General features: G+C 54.1%; 1 protein-coding gene across 2 annotated transcripts in view; it reads right to left on the minus strand.

Annotated features, from left to right (window-relative positions):
* Positions 1 to 11935: 11935 nt before the first annotated feature.
* Positions 11936 to 19120, minus strand: part of spred2a (sprouty related EVH1 domain containing 2a) — a 37479-nt gene continuing 30294 nt past the window's right edge. For both annotated transcript variants that reach the window (XM_035400492.1, XM_035400499.1), the window contains exons 5-6: positions 14007 to 14162; positions 11936 to 12639 (exon numbers count right to left, since the gene is read on the minus strand). In XM_035400492.1, coding sequence (XP_035256383.1) covers positions 11941 to 12639; positions 14007 to 14162 — 855 coding nt within the window. In that variant the 3' untranslated portion in view covers positions 11936 to 11940. The remainder of the gene's footprint in view (positions 12640 to 14006; positions 14163 to 19120) is intronic.

Raw genomic sequence — 19120 nt, forward strand, 5'->3', positions numbered from 1 at the left:
GGTATTTCCCTCCCCCCCCCTTACTTTTTCTTTCTTCCTTTTGTTACTGCAAACCGCGTCATTCGAAGACCAAGCCTGCCGTTCCAGCTTCAAATTCAAAAAAAGGCTTAAAAACCGTCCATGGAGATGGAACAAGACAAATGACAGCGAGTGTCAACATTACTGGGGTCTAACAGTCTCCCTCATCCAGAGCGACTGACACAGCTCTTGTGTTTTTACTTAGTATCCATTTGTACAGCTGGATGTGTACTGATGCAGTTTGGATAAGAACCTCAGTGCTCAAAGGTTACCTCAGTGGTGTCTTACCTAGGAATCGAAACTGCAACCTTTTAGGTTCCAAAAAAAGTTCCCTAACCATTATGCTCTGCACGTGACACCCCCCCGCCCCCCGCACCCCCCCGCCCCCCCCATTAGCAGTTAATTGCGCACACTTCCTGGTTTACAGCACCAGCAGGTCCCGCTTCCTGTCCGCGCTCTCACCTGTTGAGGAAGCCCGCCGACGCGTACGCACGCAGCACGTGTTGCGCTGAGCGACACGCACGCCTTCCGCCTTATTTTTAGTTTTCGCTGCCTAAACATTTTTTTTTTTTTGTTTTCGGCTGCCGTGTTTATTTTAGCCCCGAAAAGGATGTTTCCGTGCAAGTCCTGTAGCGTGTCCGAGCCGACATTTCACCTTCCGTCTTCCTCTGCACCAACAACATGATGGCCCCCGCACTGGCAGAAGCAAATATCATCCTACCGTAATACGATCAAGTATTGCTATTTATTTATTATTGTTGATGTGATTTATGACGGAGCCTGTGCTTGTATTAGCCCCTCCTCTGCAGATATGTTTGCCCGATAAAGAGCTTTCAGCAGGACGCGTGTGGTAGAATATTCTGGAAGGGTAACGCCGACTAGCCCGGAGCAGGTCCTGCGGGAGGTGACTGGGTTCAGAACACGTCACTGCAGTGACGACGCTTAGAAAACCGATCGTAAAAAAGCGTGTGCCGTGTAGGTTATTTAAGGTAAGAAAATAAATGCGTACAAATGTGTCTCCGCCTCAAATTGCAGGTTGAACCGGGCGAAACCAGGAAAAGTATCATTTCTAGGGTTATAAACTAGTGCAGAGAGACAGAGCAGGTTTTTGTAACAAAGGGAACTTCCAAGAAAGTCTGTTTAAAAAAAAAAAAAACTAGCTTTCCGTACACACAGCTGTGGTTTCGAGAATGGTATTTCTCTTGGACGCACGGGGAACACGTATATTTTTAAAGTCTGTTTGAGTGAAGGCTGGGATTTCTCTGCAAACTGTTCATGCCTTAGTGCGGACTGGGCCTACCTGTACACAGGTTTTGACTGTAAATGGGGCCTTGTCTGTAGAGTGTTGAAACTGTGTGTGTGTGTGTGTGTGTGTGTGTACAGATCTGTACAGACCCACAGAACCCCCCCTCTCTACCTCCAGGCCCCCTGGTTGGGAGAGAGACGACAAGGAAGGGGCTCGAGGGGGGGGGGGGGGCAGGAAGGAAGGAAGCGCTTTCTGGAGAGGGGAAAGAGAGAGAGAGAGAGGGCGGAGAGGGAAACTCTCCTGTGCGTAAAGAGTTAAAGGAAATGCAAAAAAGTGTGTTGTTCTGGGACTCCAGAAACAGACGGAGGAAGCTGGGACTCTTTCATGCCGGAGGTAGCAGAGATGCTTTTTTTTTTAAAACAACATTTTCTCTTTTTTTTCTGGCAGATGCTGTGCTCCGTGGCAGACTGCCACACAACAGCTTCTGTTTAAGGATTCAGAGCAGAGGCACCTGGGATAGCGGTGAAGCCAGAGATTCACCAGAACGCTGTTTAACCCTTAGAAGAGCAGGTCTTTTGGTCAGCGTTCCAGAACTCCATCGCTTTCGGTTCCAGCAGCGATTGTGACATCAGCATTAGAATGTTCAGGTCAGGACATTCTAATCACATATTTGTGAACTCACATCTTAAAGGATTTAAAAATGCTTTGTCCCAAGACAAGCTGCTGAACACTACATGCTACTGAATTTTTTTTTTTTTTAATAATTAGGTATAATGCCTTTTAATTTACAAGGAAAATAGTTTTGCATGACAAATATTAAAGTGAATGGTAACTGTGGCTTGAGTTAGTGACTTCACAAAGACTAAGGGACAGGATGAACGCTAGTGTATCCACCGTGGGCAGTGGAAAGCTGGGTACTATCCGGGACTCTCAGAGTTTCTCTCGTTAGCAGGAAGGTCATGATGATGTTGGAGAGCTTGAGAGAGTAAAGTTGTGGTGCGAGAGTAAAGAGGCAGAAGTGAGTGTTCAGTGTTTAAAAAGGACCTGAATTTCAGAGCACCTTCACAGGGTCAAGCTGAGATCAAGCAGCAGGAAGTGGAAAAGGGAACCTCCTCCACATTTGGCCACAGCGTCCAAGTTCTCACACCGATAAGATCGTGTTGCAGAAGCTTCGGTGCTGGACGGAGCGGTTTCCACCCGCGTGGGAGGGGGGGGTGGAGGGGGGGGGGGGGGGGGGGGGGGGGATGCCTATTTATGTTACAGACAACAGAGAATGAACTTAGAATACTTGAATGACTGATGCCATCTGACCTTTGAGTGTGACCGAAAAATAAAAGCGTGTACATTTAGAAAGAAAAGCCACATGGGAGTGAGGGTGGGGGGGGTGGGGGTGGGGTGGGGACTTGGGGAGGGGGGTGTTTTTGTCGCTCCTCTCTTGTTTGTGCAGACAACAAGGGGTCATAACAAATTCGGAGTCGCCTTATAGAGGAAGGGCAATTAGCGAGAGGGGAAAAAAAAGAGAAGGAAAAGAAGGAGGACACTATATAAAGCAGGACTATAAAAAGCTGGCTTGGAATTAACCCTGCTCTTTTTTTCTGCACCGCCTCGGCCATTTGCTGAAAGTTAATTTCAGCAGGAGGGAGAGGAGGGAGAGAGAGAGAGAGAGAGAGGAAGAGAGAGGGACAGAGAGAGAGAGAGAGAGAGCAGGAGGGAGAAAAAGAGAGATTGAGAGAGTGTGAGATAAAGAGAGAGAGGGGGAGAGAGAGGGACAGAGGGAGAGAAAGAGAGACTGAGAGAGAATGTGTTTGTGTGAGAGAGAGAGGGCGCGAGAGAAAGAGAGAGAGAGAGAGCAGGAGGGAAAGAGAGAGAGAGAGGGACAGAGAAAGTAGGAGGGACAGAGAGAAAGAGAGGGACAGAGAGACAGCAGGAGAGAGAGAGAAAGAGAAGAGAGAGAGAGAGAGCAGGAGAACAGTACACATGGCACTGGTCTGCGGTATGAGGGCTGCTGCCTGTGTGTGAGCGTGCGTGTGTGCTGGGGGGGGGTGGTGGGGTGGGGTGGGGGGGTATCATGTTCCCGTTTGTTTCGGATTTCATCCGTGTAAACAAAGGGAGCGAGGCAGACACACTGGGGCCTATCGAAATTAGGCCCGGGGAGGAGCCCAGGAACCCGAGGGGGGGGGGGGTGAGCCTCCTGTGCCTTCCGCACGCATTAAGCGCCCTAATCCAATCAAAAAGCCAGATCAGCCGGGCTCCGGCTAACTATTACTTTCACTCTTAATAATTTTACCCCTGGTTTGCGTCCGGTGACACACACACGCGCATGCGCGCACACACACACACACACACACACACACACACACAAACACATTGGGCTTGCGTGCACGAGAAGCACGTTTTCAGCAACAGAGCGATCTTTCTACGTCCGTCAGAAAAATGACATCATTTCATTGATGGGTGATTGTGTGAAGGGGAGAAGCGGCTTTTGTATGTGTTTGTGTATGCGTGTGAGTGTGTGTGTGTGTGTGTGTGGGGGGAGTGTACAATATTATGGGAAATGTTCTCACAACCTCAGTTTTCAGTTTTAGTGCTCACCATAAATCGTGCACCCACATCCACGTCCGTGAAGAAATCTAGAGGGTGAACATGCTCTCACTTTCTGGAAAGATTGCCCCGCCCCTTTTGGGAAAGGACGATGATGAGATTTTGATAATGCGATATTTGCTCTCTCTGCATCTGTCCTATGGTCTCTCTCTCTCTCTCTCACACACACGCACGCACGCACGCACACACACCAGGCCTTTGTGGACTGTAGCCAAGCGCTCCAGTTGTACAGTAATGAACCTCATTCTTTGGCAGAGTTCAGCTCTAACAGGGACACGGTTTTTTTTCTTTTTTTTTTGGAATGACACATTTCTGGCTGTAATGCTGGAATTTCTAATGAAATGAAAATGGCCTCTCCATTCCGCTGATGGCTGCGCTTCACATTCTACAGACCTCCTATACCAACAAGAACAGTACACCTACCTTTTATTAGCATATGCATGTACTGTGTGTGTGTGTGTTTTTCTGATATACTTGAAAATAAACAGTTGTGATATTTTTAAAAATATAGTCAAATACAGTACAGAATTTTCCTGTGCCCATTCATTCATAACCAGACACTCAGTTCATGGAGGACATGTATGTCCAGAGGCAGGCACGATGTTCTCTTTCTCTCTCTCTCTCACACACACACACACACACACACACACACGCACACACACACACACACGCCCAGACGTGTGCTCAAATGGCAGATTTAAGCTCTGAGTTTTTTGGCCTGACGAATGAAAGGGTTCGTACTCCCAAGGACAATCGGCAGGAAGTTCCGTCGCGTGTCGAACGTTCCGTCCGGCGAACGGGACGTTCTCTCTCTCTCTCTCTCTCGCGCGCGTCGTTTCTCCGTGTGCGACCCCCCTGGTCCCCCCGGAGACGTTTCCCAGGCGCGTCCTGGCGGTGGGAATTCTGGCTCCGCTAGGGGAAGTTAGGCAGAAGTTTTGGCGGTAACCTTGCGCTGCAAGAAGTTGAGTCACCGAGAGGGCCCAGCTGAGCACAGAGCCAGGGCACCGTCGCCCCCGGTTACGGCCAGAGCAGCCAGAGCAGCCAGAGCACCGTCGCCCCCGGTCACGGCCAGAACAGCAAGGGCCCCGTCGCCCCCGGTCACGGCCAGAGCAGCCAGGGCACCGTCGCCCCCGGTCACGGCCAGAGCAGCCAGGGCACCGTCGCCCCCGGTCACGGCCAGAGCAGCCAGGGCACCGTCGCCCCCGGTCACGGCCAGAGCAGCCAGGGCACCGTCGCCCCCGGTCACGGCCAGAGCAGCCAGGGCCCGTTCTGCAAACAGATGTTCGGTTCCTGTTTCTGTTTCTGTTTCAAAATGGCCACAGAACGCTTCGGGGCTCTCTCTACAGTGAGCCCAGAGACGCAGCGGGACCCCACACAGACACACGGACAGACCCCCGCAGTCCGCTTTTAGTTCTTTGGGCGGGATCGCGGTGGGTGGAGGGCAGTGCCAGCGCAAAGGCCGCATCCCATTGGCTGATGGCAGTGCTACACAATCCGCCAAAGTGATCAACCTTTCTGCGACTGAATGGTGTCCAGGCTGCCGTACGACGACGCCCTGCCCTCATCGAAAAACACGACAGCTGCGTTTTTTTCCCCTACGTATCCAAGATCCCTTTGCATGCAGGGCCATAAAGGGCACGCCCGCATACAGGCGGACGCAGGGTGTGCAGCTCGGCCTTATCTTATTATAACACTACAGGCATTCAGCAAACGCCCTTACCCAGAGTGACTTGCACAACTTCTTTTTAAAATTTTTTTTTTTTTTTTTTTTACAAAGTATCCATTTATACAGCTGGACATTTACTGAAGCAGTTCACGTGAAGTACCTGGGTCATGGACGCTACGGCAGTGCCACACCTGGGACTCGAACCCGCAGCCTTTAAGGTGTCGGGTTTATACTACACCCTCATCCCCATTTGCCCATTTCTGCGTGTTGCCATGGCGATCCCGTTTGTGACGGGGATGGCTGATGCACTTCAGCAGATAACGGGCTGTGGAAAACAAACAGGGGCGTGAAGACAATGCTGCCCCCCCCCCCTCACCCCCACCCACTCGTTCGGTGGGAAAGGGGCTCTCTCTCTCTCTCTCTCGCTCACTCACGTCCTTATCCGCACACAATAACATCCTGGTGCGTGTACCACAGTGTTCCCTCAGATGGGAACTGGGACGCAGGCCTTGGCCAGGATGGGTCGGGGGGGGGGCAAGGGGCGTGGCTTGCCCTGTTCTGGCTCTGCATAGACAACCCCCCCCCACCCCACCTTTGTGTATGCGTGCTGTTCAGGGTGAGGGGTGTGGCCTGTGTTTCTAAAAAGATGTTGCTTGCTAATGCCCCCCCCCCCTCCAAAACAAAACTGTTGAATAGACAACTTCCTTAGCCGGCGGACGTAGCCCCACCCCATCTGGCCAGTTAGCCAGTCAGCACTCACCACGTCGCTGGGCCTAAAGAAACAAAACAACCCGACCTCGTTGTTTTTAACACGCTACTTAACCCAAGATTCTTTATTTATTTATGTATTTGCTGCTGGGGGGGGGGGGGGTGTCTGATGTCGGGGGAGACGCCGTTCTGAGGAGGCGCCCATGAGAGGGTCAGGGGTCAGAGGTCAGCGGTCGCGGGTCAGGGGCTGTCAGGAATGAAGACTCAGACTGCCCATCTGGCCCGCGTGCTGACACGGCCGCCAAGCCCGCCAGAGAGCCACCGTGGGCTGGGGCCGGGGCTGGGGTTCGAGTTCCGCAGAATACGCACCACGACGTTCGCAGGGACAAGGACACATTCGGCGAGAACCGTGCAGGGCCAGAAGTGGGAACTGCAGTGGAACACTGATCATCCGACCGCTGTTCTAAATCTCCATGGAGACCGAGGGACTGTTGATCGTTCAACTGCTCTTTGAAACCTCTGTGCAGACCAAGAGACCGATCAGTTGGAAAAGAACACTGATAGTTCAACTGCTGTTCGAAAAGCTGTGTAGGGATCGAGTGAGCGATCAGTTGCAGTAGGACACTGATCATCTGACTGCGGTCGGAAAGGCCTTTCACCCACATCTTAACGCCCCCCCATCGGATATACCGCCTCCATCTTAAGGTGGTTTTGTGTTCCTGTTCTGCTGATGCAGCGTCGGGGAGCCTGATCTGTGCTCTGTCCACAGAGTGCTCTTTAAAACCCAATCAGTCACATTTCTCCGGGGCGTCCCGCGTACGCAATCGCTTTGTTGCAGTTCAGACGTTCGGTTTCAACAACAAAGAATCTTACATCTTGCGTTTTAATCTCCGACAAACATAGATGCGCGCTTACGCAACTGCGTAAACAAAGGCTATTAATAGCAGCGTGGCGGCTTCGAAAACTTATTTTTGATGGGCTTTCTGAACGCCAGCGGAGAGAGCCGTGCATGTTCACCCTCCCGAAACAGGAAGGCATGCACAGCCTGTTCTGCTTGAAAACGAGAGAGAATTGGTTTCCTCTCTTTCAGTCCCTAATTCATGGGGGGAGGTGGGGTGACCTCATTAAGGGAAAGCATGCCTTAAATGTTTGCACATGTGGAGTTTGATACTGTTTGCAGTCAGAGAGCCGGCGCTGGTCCAGCCTTTGGGGACCCCCCGCCCCCCGCTCCCCCAGCCCCCCCTGTCCCCCCCACCCCCCAGATAATCTTCCAGATGCGTTTCCTGAAGCACACAACAGCGAAACAGCTTAAAGTCTCCTATGGCTTCCACATGTTCAGGGGTACGTGTGCACACACACACGCTCACACTCGTACAAGCTCACACACACACAAACACACACACACACACACAGTCACACACACTCATACAAGCTCACACACACGCTCACATGCTCACACACACTCACACACGCTTGCTCACGCTCACACACTCTCATCCACACACACACACACACCCTGTACGCATTAGCATGTTGCAACAGTACGAGACAGGAAGTGTGCCTGTGTTGCGGGTCAGTGGTTTCCCTGGAGACCACACTCGCTCGCATGGCGCGGTAAAGCAGTGGGCGGGGGGGAGAGTTGGGGGGGGGGGGCACGAGGGGGGCCATATGCAGGATCGAGCAACCCCCCCCTAAACCTCAAACCCCCCAAAACCATCCCCCCCCCCCCCCCCCCCCCCCCCCCCAACCTTCCTGGCAGCTTCGGACACCCACCGCACCAGAGCGCCTCCTTTCCAAGGGCCGTCCTGGACCCTCAGACCCCGCCAAACCTTTTCCTCTTTCTGCCCCGTTTCCATGGTTTCTCCTGGGGGGGGCCCCCCCTTCCTCGGGCGTCACCTCGGGGTGCGGGGAGCGGGGAGCGGGACGTAGGGTGCGGGGTGCAGTTGGTCTGGTCTGACACACACGCTGAAGAAGCACTTACTTGCCCAGGCCAGGCTTTGGGTTATTTTTCCCCTCCATGATGTATTGATATTTACACAGAAGTTTTTTTTTCTTCTCCTTTTTCTCGTTTAAAGCAAGAGCAACATCCATCATACACGTTTAGAAACAATAAAAAATAACTAAAAAATGTACATCGTACACATGATATATATATATTTTTTTGCTTTTTACAGAGGTAAAAATACTTATTGTAAAAAAAAAACAAAACAAAACTAATCAATACAACAGGGTTTATTTTTTAATCTTTATCATTTTTTTAAAGTATATAAGGAGATAGACTAACAGTATGCTTCAGGCACTTTCTGTTTAATAGTTAAATGTGTGCAGTAGCTAGACTGTGCACCAAACAGACCAAAAAAACGCTTTTGGTTAAACTTTCCTTACCACAGATAGAAAAATAAAACTTGGCTCTTCTCTAACATTGAACGATGCCAGTTGTCAGGGATGAGAGTTCCACGGGCGCGCGCGCGTGCACACCTCCGCCCGTCCGTGGAGTTCACCAGCCCCCCGCTTTGGAAAATCTGCGTAGGTTCGAATGTTTTTTTTTTTTTTAACGAAGTGGATTCTTTTTTTACGGGACCGGGGTGGGGCCGTCGCCCCCGGCGATCGGGGCTCCTCGCATTATTGCGCGCAGTCGCTGGTGATCTCGTTTAACGTTCGCCCCCGCCCCGCCCCGCCCCGCCCCGCCCCGCCCGGACGCGCTCGGGAAGGCGCGGGGACGTGCGCGCGGCGGCCGAACTCTCACCCCTGTGGCGGTATTGCAGAAAGCGGACGAGGAGGAGGACGAGGAGGACGAGACCGCGGACACACAGAGAGAGTCTGGTTGGGGGGGGGGGGGACACGACGAGGGGCGGTTTGCATGTATGTACAGGACCCAGGGACCCGAAAACCCTCCGCGCACCCGTCAGAGCACCAATGCAGCCTAAAAACTCTCCAACGCCGACCCGTCCGCGCCAGGATGGGACGGGAAGGATTCCGGGGGGGGGCACACAGACGTATGCATAGGAACAAGGGCACTTCACAGCAAAACTATTCTGCACAATACTCATAAGGGCTTCGCGTTAGTGTTGTGCTTCTTACGGAGAGAAAGAGAACCTCATTGTTCGCTCTATGGGTAAGGTTACAGGGTAGCATTTAACTTGAGGCTGGTTTGTGTTTCAGTTCAATTGTACAGCATACACGAATAGATAGGACGCACAAAACATGTAACACGCACACGCACCCACACACATATATACACTCATATATGTATGCGCAAGCATTCCTCTGTGTTATATTATTTACACACGCATCGCCCTCCCTCCCTCCCACGCTGGCTGGCTGGCTAGTGTAAAAACAGGCTCGTCCCTTTCTGATGAGCTCAGCGCACCCAGCCGGTCCCTGGAGCAGCAGCCACCGGTGTTGGGGGGGGGGTTCTAGAGCAGGGCAGTGGAGGGGGGGGGGGGAGGAGGTTCTAAAGCAGGGCAGTGGAGGGGTGGGGAGGTTCTAGAGCAGGGCAGTACGGGGGGGGGGGGGGGGTTCTAGGGGAAGGCAGTGGTGGGGGGGTGATAGAGCAGAGCGGATAATGGGGGGGTGGGGGGGTGGTAGTTCTCTGAAGCAGGGCGATGGGGGGGTCCTGGAGCAGGGCATTGGGGCGTGGGGGAAGAACAGGCTGCTCAGCTAAGCTGTACCTGGGGAGCCGGATTCTAACGCGGTGAGCTAACACAATGGTGAAGGCGATCACACCGAGGCCATGTTTCCATGGGTGGGGCTGGGTGGGCGGAGCTAAGACTGCTTTGCCGGTGCTACTGAGGCAGGGCGACCCAGGTGTGGGAGGGGGGTTGGATTGGGGGGGGGGTGGATCGGGGGCTGCTCGACGGCCTTGCCTCTTGACAGATTGTACTATGCTATTAAGCCACAATAATCACTATATATTTCACTCTATTTATCTTTAATGAAAAACTAACCCTCCTCTCCATATTCACTGGATAATCCCTTCCAATATATTAGAAAAATACTATCCCCTCTTTTACTCCACAACTTCTGCTGAACATGAACAAACTGCTAATTCTCCCTTTTCCATGTTCGTCGTAGCAACGGAGACATGCGACCACAGAGGGAGAGGCAGCCAATCAGCACAGCTCCTCCTCTGGCCCCTCCCACCAAATCACCCTTTATTAAACATTTGAAAGGAATAAATTATTTGGCAAAAAAAAAAAAAGAAAAGAAGAAGAGATCTGGAACTTAGCACCATTTACGCGAGAACATATTTTCTCCAGCACAAGGCCTTTCCTTCAACCAAAACCTGTCACTTCAGCATTAAACCTTCCAGGGCTGAATTTTAAAAGTTTAAAAAAGAAATTAATTATTTATTTTTTAATAGTGTTTTTCGGCTTCAGTAGTTCTGAAGCTCCGTTAACGCTATGGGCAGGGCAGAGTGGAGTATCTTCACACCGCGAAACTAGCATCTCCCCACCATGGCTGTGCTTATTCACACACAAATTTTTACCTCTCACCCCCCCCCCCCCCCCACACACACACACGCCCCCCCCCCTTCCCTTTGGCCACTATTCTTGTGAGAAAAATAAAATAAAATAAATCTTTGGATAGTAAACATAACTTGAAAAGTAAGCTAAGGCTTATTTCCAAAACTAGTAAAAAAAAAAGACGAGAGAAGGCATATATCTTACCGCCAAATAATGAAAGGCTGTTTGTAGAAAAGAAATCTTGATTGAGCTCTAAGTTAATGCTGCAGCTTATTTAGAAAATTTGGCTTCAGTACAGTTACAACACTACACTCTGATACACTGTCCTTATTCCACTTGCTTTTTCTGGCCCTTGCAAGCACACAGACCCACACACACGCACGCACGCGCACGCACACACACACACACACACGCACATACACTCACAGACACACACATGCACCAATGCACATGCACATGTACACACACAAACACATACGCACGTACATGTACGTACACACACGCACACACACACACTATCCACCCCATTACAGGTTAAGTATCTCAGGTGAATGAAAGTTCTTATGTCCTGTGTTTTGAAGGGTTGGGGGGGGGGGGGGGGTGGGGGGGGCGGGGGACGATGACAGTAAGTGCCTCAGCCAGCAGGAGGGAACCAGCTTGATCTCAGTTGGCAAACCATGGCAGAAAAACACAAACTTTCAAATAATAATAATAATAATAATAATAATAATAATAATAATAATAATAAAAAAGACGCTCACATCGACCACACGCAACATTGGAAAAAAAACAAGATTCAAGTTCTTAAAACAACTCAGTGTAAAAATATAAAGTACCTGTTATATATATATTTATAAATGAGTAATCATTGGCTAGTCTTTGCGATGCACGACCTGGAGACTGCGACACGCCCATGAGGGGGGTGGGGGTGGGGAGGGGGGTGGGGAGGGGCGACCGGGGGGAGAGAAGAGAGGCAAAAAAAATAAAATAAAAAATTTATTTAATTGGGAGGGGGGGGGGCACTGAAACCACTCCTGTAGACCCCCCCTCCCCCTCCCCACCTGGAATTTGAAGAGACAAAAAACAAAACAAAAACAAAACCGAAATAAAGATGTACAAAAAAATAAAAGAACCTCTCCTCTTCCTCCCCCACTCCTCCTCCTCCTCCTCCTCCTCCTCTCCCGGGCGGGCGGGGCTGGTTTTCGGCCCCCCGACCCCGCCCCCGCCCCCCCCGCTCAGCCCACGGCTTTGTGCCGCCCCCCGCAGCAGCGGCAGGCCACCCCGCAGCGGTAGCAGGCGCGCAGCGGGGCGTAGCAGCACATGCAGGGCGCGAGCAGCGACAGGCCCACCAGCGCCAGCCAGCGCAGGCAGAAGCGCTCGTCCGACGTGTCGCAGGAGCACGGGTCCGAGTACTCGCCCTCGGGGTCGGACATGCAGTGGTACAGCAGGCTGTCCGCGCACCACATGAAGCTGACGCGGTGGATGCAGGTCCGCACGGGGTCGGGCGCGTCCTGGCAGCGGCCCCGCCCGTTCTCCTCGTGGTTGAACATGTCCCGGCAGTAGACGCAGCGCGAGCGCTCGCCGTCCTCCTTCCGCCGCTTCCACTTGGGCTGCAGGGGGCGGGGCTGGGCGCTGACCACGCCCCCGGCCACGCCCCCGACCACCACGCCGCCCACGCCGCCCCCCGCGACCCCGCCCCCGGCCTTCAGGTCCGAGCTGGGCACGTACGGGTAGCTGTAGTCGTGCTTGGGCGGCTCGCTCTTGGCGAAGTGCACGTAGGAGTCGGCGTCCTCGGGCCGGATGAACTTGTCGCGGGCGGCCGCGTGCCGGTAGTCCTCGTACCCCGTCAGCCAGGTCTTCTCCCGGGGGTTGATGCGCACGATCTCCTCCTCCTCGTCCTGGAAGCTGACGTGGCGGGGGAACTTGGGGACGGACTGGGGGGGGGGCGGAGGGCAGAGGAGAGGAGACAGACAGATGAGGACGTGACACTGAGCACTACTGCGGCTGCAGGGAGATGGAGCAGATAGCAGGTTTACTGGAAAAGCCCTTATTGTGCATTCAATTCAATTCCACTTCCATTCTGAAGGAGCGGGAGGAGGAGGAGTACTGTTGCATGAGTCTTATGATTACACACACACACACACACACACACACACACGCACATGCTCACAGGCATGCACGCACAAGCTACAAAACATGGCAAAAAGACTTAAAACTTCAGACACAACAGCACATAAAGGCATGTAAGTTTCCCATGAGCCTTTGCGTGGCTCACATGTGTATGTAGAATGATATCAGAGCTTAACTGGCAAAAAGAACAGTTAAAATGACTCCAATCCACCGTTTGTTTGTCTGATTGTTGCGTGTGGCCCCTGGAAACAAATCAGAGCCAAAATGAACAAACGCTGGCGGAGAATAAATCAGAATATTCGCCAAAATACACATTCTGAATATCTGTGACCTTCGACCCAACGGAGTAGCGTAATCGCATCAAGGACCACGTCTGCCGTTTGTAAGGACGTAGTCTTTTAGGGCCGCAGTGAGCGCTGCTCACCGTCCGAAAACAGAAAAACGGTTTCCACTTTCACCCAATAATCTTCTTTTTATTAGGCAGCCTCGAAAGACGGCCCCGATCGCAGAGTCAGACGGGAGTGTTTGAGGAAGCGCTCAGAGTTCGGCAAACGGCTCCGATTCCGAGCAGACGTCTGCGGAAAGTCCGTCGCGGTCCCGGAGACTCGACGCGTCAGAGCCGGGCTAAAAGACGAGATGGGAATCTGCTCGACCGGCTCATAAACCGGTTGCTATGGAAGCGGCCGCTGTTTTTTAAAATATTTACGTGGGCCGTGTGGTGTCGACTGTGTAACTTTCGGTTTCGTTAAAAAAAAAGTGAGAACTCGGGTCATTCCAGTCTCCTCCGCTCTCGTAGCTCAGATCAGAGCTGAAAGGCTACGCGATACGAACTCCAGAGACGAGCAAAGCCTCACAAAATGTTCCTGGACCGAACGCGACGGCCATCGAAGGCGCTCACGGATGTGACTTCCCCCCCCCGGTTAATCAGGAAGTGCCGATTTTCAGACCGTAAAACTTTACTGCAGAACATTCCCTTCTGATAGCAGCAGGCAGCTGTGCCAGCTGTGTGGAAGGGCTTGATGTTCGTGTGCCGGCCATATGCTCACATTTGGGGCCCGAAAATAATCTGCATTTCCTCATTAATTAGGAAGGGGGGGAATCACATGCGGGTAATCACAGGCCGTACCCCGCCCCCACCCCCACCCCCGCCCCGAGCCCCCGATGGACTCACCTGATCCAGGAAGTAGTGGTGGGGCGGCCGGTAGGGGTCGTGGAAGTGTCCCAGGACGCAGTGGTGCCTGCGGGGGTCACAGAGGTTGGGGGAGGGCAGCGGCTGCACGGGGCGGTCCTTCCTCTGGGACGAGTTGGACGAGCTGTCGGTGGCGTTCTGGGGTTGGGGGGGGGGGGGGGGTGAGAGGGGCGGGGTATAGAGAGAGACACCCAATCAGCGTCACAGCCAGCGCTCTCCCGAACCAACAGAGCAGTCGCTGCAATTAACGCCATTAGCATGTTAGCACAAGGGCCCAAACTCCAGTCCGGGAGGAACACCAGGCTCTCCTGGTTTTCATGATTCCTGTTCAAAACCGGCAGCCAAGTGAATCCAAGATGACTTTAAACCGGTTACGGTGCCGGCAAACCAAGAGCGGCTGATGACATCACTGGCTAAAGCGGACGCGGGACGTCCCCTGCAGTCACAGACGCGCAGAGTTGCGTCGTGGAGGTGAGCAAGGTGGAGGTTGAGAAGACAGGTGAAGGTGGAGGTGAGCGAGGTGGAGGTGGAGGTTAGCTGTGGGGGCGGGGCCCGGGTACGACAGCATTTAACTTTGGGACGGGTGCGTGTTGAGGCCAGGCGTTTTGGGCTGGCGTAGAGCGGAGCGGGGCGGTCCCTGTGGGAATTATCGCGGCCTTTATTCTTATCCCAGCCTGGCTTGGCTCGGAACACCAAGCGCCCCCCCCCCCCCGTTCACTGACGCCTCCTTCAGGGGCGGATATTTAGGGACTCGTCTCCAGCCTGTCCCCCGCTCCCGTTGCAGGGGGGCAGCGAGACTCGGGCTCGAGACGTCCATTTCCACGGACCCCAGATCAGGGGAAGTCCCGTTCCCGCCCCCCGAAACAACTACTGACCCCAGATCAGTGAAAGTGTTGTGCCTGCCTCACCCTCTTATCAGCTCAAACTCCCGTTTCGCTGACCCCAGATCAGTGAGAGAGGCCCTTCCTGGCTACACAGCTCAGCTCTGGGGGGGGGGGGGACTTGGGGTTCGGGGTTACGGAGGAGTGCTGGCCCCCGCGTTCCGGTTCGGACTCTCGCTCGCTCGCCCCGAGGAAGACCGCGGAGGCTCGGGGGGTAACCGGGTCGAGGGGTGGGGGGGGGGGATTGGGGGGGGTCCCGGCCTGCCCACCATGGGTCTCCTTTCATTCGCCTGCCGGGGCTTCCGGACCTCGCCGGGGCCAAAAATAATACGGGCGTCCCTCCCGAGCACGGCCAAGAGGCCGAGCCCCGACGCCAACGCCGCTCGAAAATATGTCCAGGAGGCGCGCCCGCGCCCGCGCCCCGCCAGCTGGGCCTGATTAAAAACACAGACCCCCGCTTCAAACGCGCACACTGAAGGACCTCTTAAAGAGCCCCCCCCCCCCACCCCCCACTGCGCCGGAGGAACCGACCGCCGGCCCGCCACGGCAGGAAGCACCCCCCCCCCCACCCCACCCCACCCCACCCCAAAAACACAAAAGTAACTGAAACCAAATCACACAGAAAAGAAAGCCTCAGAAGTTAAGAGGCTGGAGATAAGGAGCCTGGACCCCCCCAGCTCAGAGGTACGGCCCCCCCCCAGCTCCCGCAGGCGAAATTCTGCGTCCTAAATGATTCTAAATTTGTTCCTGAATTGAGGAGGTAATTTAAGATAATGAGGGCGGAAAAACGCTTGAGGAAGAGGGGGGGGGGGCAACATTTTTGGGGTAATTACCTGAATGCACCCCCCCACCCCCCCCCCCCCCCCCCCCCCCAACTTAATCCACCCACCAACATAACCCTTGCTTCAGGTTCTTTAGCTGGCCTGCACACAGCCTGGCAGGCAGGGTGCGGGGGTGGGGGGGGGTCATGGAGAAACTCCAGACTGAGCGTGCCTGAAAACACGTCCTCCCACAGCCACTATCCATTTCCCCTAACCAATATGTCACCTTAAATTAATCAGGCAGCTCCACTGAAAACTCGCTTTGCTTTTACAGTGATCTGAGAAAGTAAAATGGGGCGGGGAACGATGTGAGGGACTGCACAGCCAATCAGAGTCAGAGCCAGCCATGACAGCAGCTCTTGCTACAAGGACTACGGTCACCTGTGATGTAAGGCCCTGGGTTTGCCTCTATGATGACTGCGGTCACTTGTGTCCTCTAAGCTGTGTAGGGTAGTCAACTGTGTCCTTTAAGCTGTGATGTAGGGCCCTCAATTCCCCTATATGAGGCCTGCTGTCGCTCGTGTCCTTTAAGCTGTGATGGAGGGCCCTCAATTCCCCTATATGAGGCCAGCTGTCGCTCGTGTCCTTTAAGCTGTCGCGTAGAGCACTGGGCTGGCCCAAGCGGAGTGTGTGTTTGTGGCCCAAGCAGAGTGTGTGTTTATGGCCTAAAAGGAGTGTGTGTCTGTGGCCCAAACGGAGTGTGTGTTTGTGGCCCAAACAGAGTGTGTGTTTTAGGGCCAAATGGTGTGTGTGCTTGTGAACAGGAAGTGGAGAGGGAAACGAGGGCTGCAGTGACTAATTACACGGCTAAATCCACTCTGAAACCAAACACAACTGCAGACCAAATGCTCCCCAGCTGGAACAAAGAAACACCCCACTTCCTCCACAACAGATCAGAGACATCTGAGACAGGCAACTGTGTGTGTGTGTGTGTGTGTGTGTGTGTGTTATCAGCACTACTTCAGTTGCTGCAGTGGATGGGAGACAGGAGAACAGGCCCTCCTCAGGACTGGGGCAGAATCTCCCACACCTCCCCTTCTTCCTCCTCCTCCTCCTCCTCTTCCTCCCTGATGGCAGAGCGGTGTGTGAGAGGGGTGAGAGTGCACCCCTGGGCCTCCACACTGCTGGCCTTGAGGAAGCGCTGGGGGTGGGGGGGTTTGGGGTTGGGCAGGGCGGGACGGCCCGCAGCTGGAGTGTGTGCAGTCCGGAGGTCCCCCCCCCCCCCCCCCCCCACCCCACTGACGCAGTGGAAGTAATGCAGAGACACAGGGAACACAGACATTATTAAAAAATGGAGGGGGGGAGGTATGAAAGCACAGGTTTTGGCTGATATGCCGAAGAGGACTTTTTCTAAGCCTTCGCCAGCTAAGTAAACACCAAGGTCTGCCCCCCCCCCACCCCACCCCCGTTTCCCAGCACTACATATCCTGTGGAAACGACAAACTAAAGCCTTCCTCTTCCTTTCTCTGATAGAGAGAGAGAGAGAGAAACAGAGAGAGAGTGAGAGAAACAGAGAGAGGGGGGGAGAGAGACAGACAGAGAGAGGGAAACAGAGAGAGAGAGGGGGGAGAGAGGATGAGAGAAACAGAGAGAGAGCAAGCGAGAGGAAAAGGAAGAGCAGGCCCCAGGGGGTCTGTGATTACAGAGCAGCTCTGTTGAGCAGGAGGCAGCTGGCAGGTGGCAGTCCAGCCCAATCCCGCGCCGGTGAAACTCCCGCCCCACCTGGACCCCTCCCGCCCCACCTGGACCCCTCCCGCCCCACCTAGACCCCTCCAGCCCCACCTGGACCCCTCCAGCCCCACCTGGACCCCTCCAGCCCCACCTAGACCCCTCCAGCCCCACCTGGACCCCTCTAGCCCCACCTAGACCCCTCCAGCCCCACCTAGACCCCTCCAGCCCCACCTGGACCCCTCCCGCCCCACCTAGACCCCTCCAGCCCCACCTGGACCCCTCAACACCAGGTCTGATGAGCCAGAGAGCAGCCGTAGCCTAGCCTAGCCTAGCCTAGCCTAGCCTAGCCTAGCCACTCCTCACAGGGCTGAGCAACCCTTACAGCGACCCGCGCGCCTAGCGGCTTTAGCGTGCGGTTCATTCGCGCAGCTGGGCGTTCACTTCGGGTTGAGGACCCTGATCCCGGGGTAAAGTGACTGGGAAGCAAACGGGCCCAACTCCCTGCACATTATATCTCCCCGCCCTCCCCCCGACCGGCTCAAACGCTCAGGCGCTACACCGCTCACACAGAGTCGTAAAGCGTGCGAGGGAATGTTGACGAAACTTCTGCAGTACGTGCGGAGGTGGGGATCCCCCCCCCCCCCAGGCTGTGAGGCCCACTGCTGAGGCCTTCCTCTGAGCTCAGGAAGTTGTCAATCATCTCTCTCCGCCTCCTCCTGTCAGTCAGCCAGGGGGAGGAGCCTCTCTTTCAAACAACATAATGTTTGCAAGATGAGCCTGAGCCTGCAGTTAATGCAGCAGCCAGAGACTGCAGCATTCCTACTGAGACTGAGACGCACACACACACACACACACAAGCGCACACGCACACACACACACAAGCGCACACGCACACACACACAACTCAGTCACACAGCAAGAAAACACACCAACTGACACACACACACACACACACACACACACTGCTCAAATGCGCGCACAGACAGAAATCACATGCGCTAACAGCATTTGGACCGCACACTGCAGACAGATGTGGCTCCACAGACCCAAACGGAGCGGGGATCCCAGCTCTGACCCGAGCGAGGCTTTCGGTTCCTCACACCCCCACACCCCGATCGCCCCGGGACTCACTTGCACCCCCACGCCCAGTTTGTCCCGGGGTGCGTAGCCTCGCGCGGGGGCTGGCTGACAGAGCGAAAGCGGAGTGGGGGGGCTGGCGGAGCGCATGACCCGCTGCAGGTGCAGCAGTGGGTGTGCGTGGGCGTGTGCGGGTGAAGCCCCCTGCTGGTTGACAAGGATTATTCAGGGAGAGAAGCCTCTGTGCTGCCAAGCCTTCCCACAGGACTGAGACCGGGGGAGGCTGTGAATTAAGAGGAAGCGTGTGACTCTACTCTCTGTCACACAGGATGCACTGAGCCCTGTGATCCCACACACTCTGAAGCTCATTATGACATCATACACACTCTGAAGCACATTGTGACATTATACACACTCTGAAGCTCATTATGACATCATACACACTCTGAAGCACACTATGACATCATACACACTCTGAAACACATTATGACATCATACACACTCTGAAGCTCATTATAACATCATACACACACTGAAGCTCATTATGACATCATACACACTCTGAAGCTCATTATAGCATCATACACACTGTGAAGCACATGGCAGTATGATGCTATACATTTAATGAACACAGCTGAGTCACACT

Source organism: Anguilla anguilla, chromosome 2, assembly GCF_013347855.1.
Source record: "Anguilla anguilla isolate fAngAng1 chromosome 2, fAngAng1.pri, whole genome shotgun sequence".
Lineage (NCBI taxonomy): Eukaryota > Metazoa > Chordata > Actinopteri > Anguilliformes > Anguillidae > Anguilla > Anguilla anguilla.